This window comes from Cydia pomonella, chromosome 17 (genome assembly GCF_033807575.1).
Source record: "Cydia pomonella isolate Wapato2018A chromosome 17, ilCydPomo1, whole genome shotgun sequence".
Classification (NCBI taxonomy): domain Eukaryota; kingdom Metazoa; phylum Arthropoda; class Insecta; order Lepidoptera; family Tortricidae; genus Cydia; species Cydia pomonella.
In genome coordinates, this window is record NC_084719.1 from 17,190,816 (window position 1) to 17,202,925 (window position 12,110).

The following is a 12,110-nucleotide window of genomic DNA, read 5'->3' on the forward strand; positions in this document are numbered from 1 at the left end:
CGTCATAAGAAAATACTGATGGAATGGTTTCATTTTTCAAAGGAAAATTTTAATTTTATTTGTTTGATAGATATTTTGCATGGATATAGAGAAGGAGGTAAATGGAAATCACAATTTAATTGATCAAGTTACATTTATTTGTACGCATAAATACAATTGCTGCCGAACGCGGAGGCCGATTGTGCCTCTTTGTCGCTCGTTGCGCGCTCTCGCTTGCACTTCAAGCCTTAAATTGAACGCCTCAGAACGAGGTAACGCCGCATGAGTCATGTTTTTTCGTGCATGCAGCCGGCTCCATCGAATTATAAGACATTGTCACGTCAAAAAATAGGTGTCATAGGATCCCTGTCATTAATAGACCGAGTACCTAACCCTACCTGTAAATGGCATTCATGGGACGAGTATGGTAGTGCCCGTCATATTAATGACAGTGATTGCTTTATTCCCAACACTGTCAATATCCCAACCTGATAATCCTAGTAAATACCTATAACCGGGGCATCACTGATGTGCCTTTACCACGTTGCTTGAATAGCATGTCTTGAACAATCCATCCTAAGCGTAAGCGATATTCACAGTCGAATATATGTATGAACCATATATGTACAAATCATAGTACATGTATCTTCGTCATCGATACACTTACTGATACCATTCCGAGAGTTGAATGGGGAGTATATACAGCTAAATATTTATATCACCAACTGTACAGTGAGCAGGACTGAAGTTAATTGATATCAAACGGGTATAAATATAGAATTTATAATACAATAGGTTGGCAATCATTTCCACTATTAAATAAGAGTGACGTCATAGAATCAAACGTAGATAGCACTTATTTATATCCATTGACCAAGGAAACCTGCATTGATTTACGAAAATATCATACATCATAGGTGTGGTGTGAAGTCGCTAACTCACTGGACTCAGCATGGGGAAAGTTTATTTCTCTATTCATAAAAAAGCCTGTGCCTAACTGTGTGGTGTAAAGTTCTTAGTATGGTGTTATCACGATTTTATCCTTCAGTAGTCTGGTGACCCAGGGATCAGCTTGGCAATCTAATAGCTTTGCAACACACTTGCTCGTAGACGGTGTTATTGTATGCCAGAATACTTAGATAGAATGAGCTATGTTATGCCCATGGGCGTAATAGTTTTTATTTATTTATTTATAAATGTATTTTTGTGTATTTTTATAAATATTTGATTTGATTAATTTAATAGCCGTTTAAAATATGTTTACATAATTTTCAATCACGGCTGAACGGCGGCTAGATCTGTGCCTTTGAGCCTGACCTAGCTGTCAAAAATAACAATTTGGCGGACAAATGTTAGAAATGACACCGTATTTAAAAATATTTCGATTAAAATTTAGTGTTTTCCTCACAAGTCTGATGAAAAACATTGCGTGTGCCAAGGGCGGGACAGGAATTACAAAATCGTGTTAACTAAGCTTAAGTTCCCAGAAACTCATCAGTACAATGTGCAACGAATATTAATGAAAACGAATATAGGTTAATCGTAAAATAATCAAACCTAGAGTAGATTATTAACCAAGGGATGGAAGGCACTCATTTGAAATGATGCCTTTCACTCGAGATAAACACTACTTTTTTTTCTAATACGAGTAAAGTAAAATACACCTATATATTTTTAATAAACATGACTAAGTATAATTTGTTTTAGTATTTCTTGAGCGATCTTTTAATTAACGATTTAGATAAAATTATTGTTATTTATGTAATGGAGAGTTAAAATCTCAGAATGGAAATTGTATAATAAATACATTTCAAATCAAATTTTAATTGTTTATCTTAAATATAAATAAAAAAACGTCCTTTAAAGTCAAATGCACTAGTGCAGAAACATCACTTTATGCGCCCTTTTTAGAACAGCAATGACTCACTTTCAGAGCATGAGAAATGAAAAATATTTATCCTCAAACGAGTACAAATTATCAACAATATACTTATTCGTGTTGTTTGTTACTTCTGCTTCTGACAACGCATTTCAATTGAGTACCGGGATATGGTATACAAGAAAAGTTTCCAATTTCAATTGGAAGATGGTGACTGTATAAAGTGCACTTAAGTACCTAAGTTAGGCACATATTCGAAAATCCGTCTGATCTTTGGAAATAAGTAAGTTTTGTGCGGCTTATAAAAGTTCAGGCTGTGCATCGTGGTACGTTTTATTTACTGATGGTTTACACTGCTGTAGTGTTTAGTTGTACTTTATATTATCTATCTGTACAATATACCGTTCCTCCGACATTGTTTACATGGAGATAAAGACCTATTAACTTACCTTACCTATACCTTACCTATACCTTACCTATACCTTACCTATACCTTACCTATACCTTACCTATACCTTACCTATACCTTACCTATACCTTACCTATACCTTACCTATACCTTACCTATACCTTACCTATACCTTACCTATACCTTACCTATACCTTACCTATACCTTACCTATACCTTACCTATACCTTACATATACCTTACATATACCTTACCTATACCTTACCTATACCTTACCTATACCTTACCTATACCTTACCTATACCTTACCTATACCTTACCTATACCTTACCTATACCTTACCTATACCTTACCTATACCTTACCTATACCTTACCTATACCTTACCTATACCTTTCCTATACCTTTCCTATACCATACCTATACCTTACTTAAACCTTACCTATACCTGTACCATGTGCAATAAAAACGTTTCCATCTGAAATTTCAATAGAACTTTTGATAGATACGTCCTTATTGCAGATGAAACATAAGGACCCTGTTCTGTTGGAAAGCCACATTACTCACGAAAAAATATTTGCGACGAACACACAAATAAATGCCCTTACCAGGTTTTGAAACCAGGACCTACTACTTCGTAGGCAGGGTCACTACCAACCAGTGTTGGCCGAACGTTAATTAGAATTGAAAATATTGAAAGCTAACCATTACAAATTTAACCGTAAACTGTAACCGGCCGTTTCGATTTACGGTTCAATTTGTAATGGGTATAATTAACGTTCGGCCAACACTGCTACGAACTAGGCTAGGGCGCAGTTAAATAATAGCTAACGCAGCGTCTTACGTAAGCGAACAACTCGCGAACGCGAAGCGAAGCGGCGCAATCTCGCTGAGAACGCAACACAGCATTCGTGTTCGCAACGAGATTGCGCCGCTCGCCCACGTAGGACATTCCATAGGCATTGATTCACCCGCGCCGCGCCGTTCACGTACGTAAGACGCTGCGCAATAGTTAAATTCCTGTTATATTTATGATATTTAAACTTCCCATCAATGTTGGTAGAGTCCGTCTAAGGCAAGCTGTTGCTCAAAGTCGTTACTTTGACGGGAAAAAGTGCAAAAGTGTTATTATAACCGTCATGTCAATTTGGAAAATAAATGTATTTGTATTCGTATATTTTTATAGAGCTTTGACATTTATGATGTCCTAGCTTGGTCCGATTCTAGTGTATTTCCAAATCCTAAACCCATGTGTGCAGGCAGTGTGCACAGCCTAAAGTCCGTCTCCAACTACGGGCAAAGTTGCCCTCACTACATGAAAAATGCATTTAGTGCGCTGCACCCCACTCTACCCAACTTCATGTGTTACACGTGACACTTGACTTACATCATTTGGATAAATATTGTATGGGATTACAAGTGCAGCCGACGGTAAAGCGTGGGACTTTATTAGGTTTGAATTGGTTCGTAACGATAAACTTTTTGAAAGACACTTACTTACGAAATATTGCTGCTTATCAGCCAACATGCGAATTGTTATAGTATTTTATGCAACAGTTGTATAAGAAGGGTCAAAAAAGGCGAGTGGCGTGAGTTACAATGTGAGCCGGAGCCGAAGGCGTAGGCGAACATTGTAAAGGAACACGCCACGAGAATTTTTTGACCTACTTATACAACGTTGCATACAATATTTTTCCTACGAGTCAACAAAAATAAATCTTAATTTAGGTAAACAAATTACAGCAAAAGTATATAGCCAAGACGCACGAGCATACCTTGTTACGCGCCCGGCCCGCCCCGGGCCGCGGCCTGCCGGTCAGCGACACCTCCTCGTAACTCATGAGGCCCTGGTACTTGCTACTTGCTAAATTAATTTTTTGGACAGTTTTTTCTCAATTTTGGCCACCGTAGCCTACGGAGACTAATAAGCAACGCTAAGCGGTCTTCGTAGTCTATGGGTGTTGCTATATTACGGGTGTCACATGCGTGTTTCTGACTTATGAAGTAATTATTTTTACTATGCAACAAAATGAATATTTTGTAAGTTGGCAGCAATGCACTTAGTTTAAAACTGTATTCGTTTTGGTTTTGTTAGGTTGGTAGCCATTAATCGCAGTAACGTTATAGCTTATAAAAGCACAAGAGCTGTTATGAGGAATAGACAATACAGACTTTTCTTGAAACCTTTTATGTATGTTCTTATATTCGTGTTAATGAATGCATAAATGACAGATAACAGTAGAGGAGTAGGAAAACATATTAACGCTCCGTAGCGAAAGAAACGCAATTATCACTGTCGCACTTACATGGAAGAGTGATAGAAAGAGATGACTACATTAGGCTACCTACGGAGCGTTAACGATTCAGATTTATTACAACGCTCAATGTTCCTTCTAGGTTGGTAGATCAGATAGCAGATAAAAAAAACCGGCCAAGTGCTAGTCGGACTCCCGCACTAAGGGTTCCGTTCCATTATCTAAAAATCACTTTTTTTTGTATGGGAGCCCCCTTAAATATTTATTTTATTCTATTTTTTGTATTTTTTGTTATAGCGGCAACAGAAATACATAATCTGTAGAAATTTCAACTGGCTAACTAACTATCACAGTTCATGAGATACAGCCTGGTGACTGACGGACGGACAGTTGAGTCTCAGTAATAGGGTTCCATTTGACCCTTTGAATACGGAACCCTATAACGAATTCTGGTAAACCAAATTATAAATTCCTCTGCCAGTTTTTATTTATATCCGTTTCGCTTTTTTCAAGAACATACAATTTTTTATTACATTAAGTTGTAATACAACAGTACAGCCCACTAATCAAGCAAGCGAGATACCACCATGAAACGACTCGCAGTATGGTTATCACGATCCAATATGCGCGAGCGATCGTATGCTATCAATATCAAAACTATAACAGATTTTATTATCTGAATACAACTCCTAGCCTGTAAGTGAAGTTCAGTCGATAGATAGATAATCGAATCGTAAATAAGAATCGACCTACGCATACCTCGCCTTAAAAACAAACAGTGAACACTTGAACAGGCCATAAAATTTATGGCAGGCAGCATTTGTTAAACTCCTTTTAATTTCTCTTGTTTTACGATGTTTTCTATCAACGTCCTGTAAAGTAAAATCGACTTTGCGAGTTATAAAGCTCTAGTGTTAAACCGTATTACGCTAACTCTAAGCTCGCTGCAATGGATTCTGAAAGTTAGCGTTGCGAGGGTTGCGGTGTCCTGTTTCTGATTCAACTCGGTTAGTTTATAGCTGGTTTACCTCTAACCTTGCACTACATTCGCATTGAGCTAATGAGCTTGTCCAATTCGACTTAAGATAGTATCACATATGCACACCTGACGGTTTTGGATGCGGGAATGTTGTACACTTTTTTTGAATACTACGTCGGTGGCAAACAAGCATACGGCCCGCCTGATGGTAAGCAGTCTCCAGAGGAGTTACATGCGCGTTGCCGACTCTATCACTCCGCACACTCGTTGAGCTCTGGCAACCTTACTCACCGGCAGGAACACAACACTATGAGTAGGGTCGAGTGTTATTTAGCTGCGGTTTTCTGTGAGGTGGAGGTACTTCCCCAGTTGGGCTCTGCTCTAGATCTGGAATGACATCCGTTGTGCTGTGCTCTACCACACAAAGCGAGATATATCTAGCCAAAAATAGGTAAAAACTATAAAACCAGAAACTATTTGAATATTTCTAAGCGCATTTACCTATTTTGGATTCAAAAGTTTGGTAACTATTTTACAATAGGTAAACAAAATTATAAACACACGAAATCAACCCTGTAAGTACACAAAACCCAGCGGTATCCACATTAGTATTGAAGACCGAACATCATTTAGTTTATTGACAAGTATGCAGTATATTTGATCCTCTTACGTCTGAAAACCGACGAAAGTTTCACTTCGTTGCAAAAACTTGTGTTTCTCAAAGGGACATTTCAAGAAGTTTTGAAGCAACCCAGTCGGAAGAGAAACACTGCATACCTGGCGGTGCTAACTTTTGAAATTCATTTAAGACGAACTCAGAATTAAATGGTGCATTTTAACACACCTAACACCAGAGATTTGAGCTCTTTATGTTTTTAATTGAACATTTCACCTACTAAGTATAAGGAAATAAAAATTTTTGACTTCACAATTAAAGTTAAGACATATGTTTTATTAACTAAACTAAGAACTTTGCGAAGTATAAACGACAACAATAAGACAAGACAGTAAAAGGATATTCGCTCTTGTGGTAAATATCGCAGTCGAATCCGTGGTGAAAAATATAATAAGGCAATATCTTTCACCTTTAACTCCTGAATAACCCTACCGAATGCGAATCGGCGAAACTGAATACGTTTAAGCGTGCGGTGGCAAATCTCGGCGTGGAGTGGCCCGGTAACACAGTAGAATAGCCGTGCATGGCCCGTCGGGACCGCGCCACAAAGAGTCACGTCCCACCGCGTCATGCACGAGCGACGTCTCCAAGACGATAATATTACGTCTACGCTATTTTAATAGAAAAGCTACCAACATTTTGAAATGATAAAGACAGTAAAGGTTTTGTGGTGAACTAGCCTAATGAGAGAAGTAAAACCAGCTAGTTTCCACACTAATTATGTATATTGTCAATAACGGCACACAAGAGTCACAAGCACAAAGAAAAGAAATAAGAGTACAAAGCACAGCACAGTATAGTTGAAGAGAAACTTAAAGTAAACACAGGAGATAGAAAAAGCACATAATGATAGCGTACATAAAAAGAACTAAATTTATAAGCGCTATTCGGCGCGCAGCGCAAACCGAATATAATCCCAAATGTAAGCGAGTCGGTGCGTAAGCATTAACCGTTACTCGGGCGGCGCGAGCGCATGCGTCCAGCCTCGAGAGTGGATATCTGCCGACTAACTAGGATTTCCGAGCGCGCACGAATGCACGCTCGGGTCACCGACCTACGGCGAAGCGAACCGAGCGATAAGGCAAGTTCTTGTTCACCGCGCTCGCGTCGCGCGGAACCGTAATGGCGTTTGAATATAATAACATTAATATTATTTATTAATATATTAACAATTAAAATATCTGTCGCCACATCAGCCCCCCCGAGACCTTTATGGTCGATAATAATCGGGGAAACGTATATGGCGACCAGAACGAGACACTTTAGGTTCAGAAGGAACGGCAACTGAGCTAGGCAAGACGGTCGATGACGTTTTGGTAGGGCCAGACGTTTCGGTCAAAATGTAGGCAGGTTTTAACCTATCAATAGAAATAGAAACCTCATTACCGGCGATGTCAACCCTATAATACTTATCCGACCTATCGATTACTCTGTAGGGGCCAGCATACGGTGGCTGCAGCGACCTACGAACAAAATCTTGTCTCACAAAAACGTGAGTTGCAGTTGCCAAGTCCTTATAAATAAAAATTTTGGCAGAGCCATGACGTGTAACCGTTGTCGGTTGCAACTTTTTCATATGCTGACGCAAACGTGACAAGAAATCGGTATAGTCCGTCAGTTGGTCAGGTGTCGGTTGCAATAAATCGCTGGGAAGTCTTAACGGCTCGCCGTAAACTAACTCGGCGGTCGAAGCAGACAGATCTTCCTTCCATGCACTACGTATTCCTAAAAGTACTAGTGGAAGGGTTTCAGTCCAACATTCATCTGCGTGGCACATAATGGCAGCCTTGAGCTGGCGATGGAACCTCTCCACGATTCCATTCGCGGCCGGATGATACGCAGTAGTTTGCAAGTGACGAGACCCAGTCATTGTTGCTATCTGCCGGAATAAATTGGAGTCGAATTGCCTGCCTCGGTCAGTAGTAACATTTTGAGGACAGCCAAAACGTGCCACCCACGTCGAAATGAAAGCTTTGGCAACACTTTCCGCCGTGATATCGTACAACGGTACTGCCTCAGGCCAACGCGTAAACCTATCTACAGCCGTGAGACAGTATTTAAAACCGTTCGACACAGGCATAGGGCCAATTAGATCGACGTGAACGTGTGAGAACCTACCAGTAGGTGGCTTGAAATCATGAACCGGGGCATGCACGTGGCGTGAAACTTTAGAGCGCTGGCACGGAATACACGCTCGCGCCCATATCCTACAATCCTTCTTGATCCCTGGCCACACGTAACGCTCAGTCACCAACCTGATAGTGTTTCTAGCGCTAGGGTGACTGAGTCCATGGAGGGAATCAAAAACTTGCTTCCGGAACTCTGATGTAATGAAGGGACGCGGGGCTGGCCGGGATACATCACAAAATAACTTGACCGATCCAAATGATTTTTTTTCTAAATTCAGAGATGAACCGCCATTGATTAAGTCCCGAAGCTCTGTATCCGTAGCCTGTGACAAAGCTAAAATCTGTAAGTCAAGTCCGTCCGTGATGGCCTCAATCCTCGATAGCGAGTCCGCGACGACATTCTCTTCACCTGATATATACCGGATATCCGACGTAAACTGAGAAATAAAATCTAAATATCGGAATTGCCGCGGAGAACACGAATCGAGGGATTTTTTAAGAGCGGAGACTATAGGTTTATGGTCAGTGAGTATAAAAAACGGTTTCAACTCGATCATGTATCTAAAGTACTTCACTGACTCATAAATGGCTAAAAGTTCGCGATCGTAGGTGCTATACCTCGTCTGAGCGGGTGTCAACTTGCGAGAGAAAAATCCCAATGGTTGCCAATGTCCCTCGACCTGTTGTTGGATGACAGAACCAATGGCGAAATCTGAAGCATCTGTAACCACCGCTAGGGGAGCGGAAGGGTCTGGATGCGCCAAAAGAGCGGCATTTGCAATACTTGACTTGCAAGCATTAAAAGCCTCCTCTGACTCTGGAGTCCAGACAACCGGGCTGTTGCTCTTCACCCCTGGACCACTTAGTAGTGCATGGAGAGGAGCTTGTAATTTAGCAGCACCAGTAATAAACCGCCTGTAAAAATTTAGTGCCCCTAGGAAACGCCTCAGGTCCTTAATTATCTTAGGCTTAGGAAAATCTTGAATAGCCTTCACCCTAGCTCCTATAGGCTTAGTACCCTCCGACGAAACCAGGTAACCTAAAAACTCTACTTCCGGTACCGCAAATACACATTTATTAGCATTAAGCAGTATACCATGATCATTGAAACGCTCAAAAACCGCTCGTAAATGGGCTTCATGTTCTGAGTCATTGGCAGAGGCTACTAAAACGTCATCGATAAACGGAAAACAGAAATCAAGACCCCTAAGGACTTCGTCCATAAACCGTTGGAATGTTTGCGCCGCATTGCGCAAACCAAAACTCATAAATGGGAATTCGAAAAGTCCAAAAGGTGTCGTGATTGCCGTTTTCGGAACGTCCTCGGGCGCGACGGGAATTTGATTATACGCGCGCACTAAATCCAACTTGCTAAATACCTTGCATTTAAAAAGGTTATGCGAGAAATCAGCGATGTGCCGCACTGGGTACCTATCAGGGACAGTCCGTGCGTTAAGAGCGCGATAATCGCCACAAGGACGCCAGCCATTGTCCTTTTTAGGTACTAAGTGCAGCGGAGACGACCAAGGACTCTCCGATCGTCGCGCAATCCCCGAGCGCACCATATCCTCAAATTCCCGCTTCGCAATTTTGAGGCGATCCGGTGCTAAACGCCGTGGCCTTGAAAATACAGGCGCACCTGGCGTAGTCTTAATAAAGTGCTGCGTCTGGTGTTTACACTTACGCTGCTGAGGATTACCGGCAGGCTTAATAATGTCCGGGTATTCCTCAAGTAGGGTGTGAAACGGCATATTACCACAAATTACTTTAATTTTGGGGTAAGGACAAGCTGAAGCATCTACAGCGGCTGATGAGAGCAAAGTTATTCCATCGACTAAACGAGCATAACGAACATCGACAAGTAAATGATAAAATGAGAGAAAATCCACTCCGATAATAGGTTTGCTCACATCAGCGATTACAAAGCGCCAACAAAACATACGGCGTAAATTAAAATCAAGTGACAAGGTAAGCCAGCCATAAGTACTAATGGTAGTATTATTTGCGGCGTAAAGTTCATAATCAGTCTTAATATGACGTCGTTGCGCACGCAAAAAGCTAACCGGATAAACACATAGATCGGACCCGGTGTCCACCAAAAACTGAACTTTTGTTTTAGCGTCAGTAACAAATAAACGCTTTGACACTGGAACACTTTCACTGGCCGCTACGAGCGACCGATCTACTAGTTTTTTGAATACGCACAAGGGGGAATGCACTTATCTGCCTTTTCCGCATACTTGTAGTGGTACCAGCACAGGCGCTGGCCGTCGCCGCTGGGCTTGCCAGCTCGCGGCCGGCTTCTGGAACGATTACGTGGCTTGCCGCGGGACCTCGACCGGGGCTGACCCTGACGGCCCCGGGAGGTGGACATCGCGTCAAGCCTTGACGCTAATGCGTCAATTTTCTGTTGCAACTGGTCTATCATGGAACCAGGAACGCTTGATGACGACGCCGCAGCCACCTGATAACCAGGTCCGGGCGGGGTAACTTCATGCACCTTGTCCGCCATCTGCGCCACGGTGTCCAAGGGCAAATTATCCTGGTAAGCGACTATGCTTTGCAACACTGTAGGTAATCGACTCATCCACAAATGGCGAATAAAATCATCCGGATAATCTGCACCCGCTAAACTCCGAATATGCCGCAAAAACTGGCTCGGCTTCCTGTCACCGAGCTCCTCTTTCGACATCAACTGCTTTAAACGCTCCTGCTTAGAACTTGACAAACGAGCTATGAGTTCCCTCTTGAGGGTGCCATATTTATCACTCGCCGGCGGGTTGGTTATAATATCCTCAACTTCAACCGCGTATTTATACTCCAAAACGGATATGGCATGATAAAACTTGGTAGTGTCACTCGTAATCTTTGTCAACGTAAACTGGCCATCTAGCTGAGCGAACCACATAGTCGGCTTATCCGGATAAAAGGGCGGTGGCTTAACACTTATGTGGCTAACGGATGACTCACTCGAACTGGCCCCCGGTCCAGGGACCTGCACAGTCACCTCAGGTGCGCCCTGATTACCATTAGGCATTTTGAACTTAAAATTCAAAAGGTCTATTTTAAACTTGAAACTGTACTCAAAATCTTGAAAGCGTAATGCTTGTTTAAATATAAAACTCAATAAAGTATGTAAAAGTTTAAAACACAAACGTTTCTTATAAATAAAAATTCAAAAATGGCCGTCACACCGGTTACACGGTAATATCTAAAAATGTCCGTTACACAACTGTCCGTATCACGTCGGGGTCACCAATTTATGTGGTGAACTAGCCTAATGAGAGAAGTAAAACCAGCTAGTTTCCACACTAATTATGTATATTGTCAATAACGGCACACAAGAGTCACAAGCACAAAGAAAAGAAATAAGAGTACAAAGCACAGCACAGTATAGTTGAAGAGAAACTTAAAGTAAACACAGGAGATAGAAAAAGCACATAATGATAGCGTACATAAAAAGAACTAAATTTATAAGCGCTATTCGACGCGCAGCGCAAACCGAATATAATCCCAAATGTAAGCGAGTCGGTGCGTAAGCATTAACCGTTACTCGGGCGGCGCGAGCGCATGCGTCCAGCCTCGAGAGTGGATATCTGCCGACTAACTAGGATTTCCGAGCGCGCACGAATGCACGCTCGGGTCACCGACCTACGGCGAAGCGAACCGAGCGATAAGGCAAGTTCTTGTTCACCGCGCTCGCGTCGCGCGGAACCGTAATGGCGTTTGAATATAATAACATTAATATTATTTATTAATATATTAACAATTAAAATATCTGTCGCCACAGTTTAATAAAATTTTA

General features: G+C 41.6%; 1 protein-coding gene across 1 annotated transcript; it reads right to left on the reverse strand.

Moving 5' to 3' along the window:
- Positions 1-6,882: 6,882 nt before the first annotated feature.
- On the reverse strand, positions 6,883-11,800 carry LOC133526959 (uncharacterized). The gene has a single exon (XM_061863823.1). It carries the CDS (start codon positions 11,340-11,342, stop codon positions 10,491-10,493), a length of 852 nt encoding a protein of 283 aa, XP_061719807.1. The 5' UTR covers positions 11,343-11,800; the 3' UTR covers positions 6,883-10,490.
- Between the last annotated feature and the right edge of the window lie 310 nt (positions 11,801-12,110).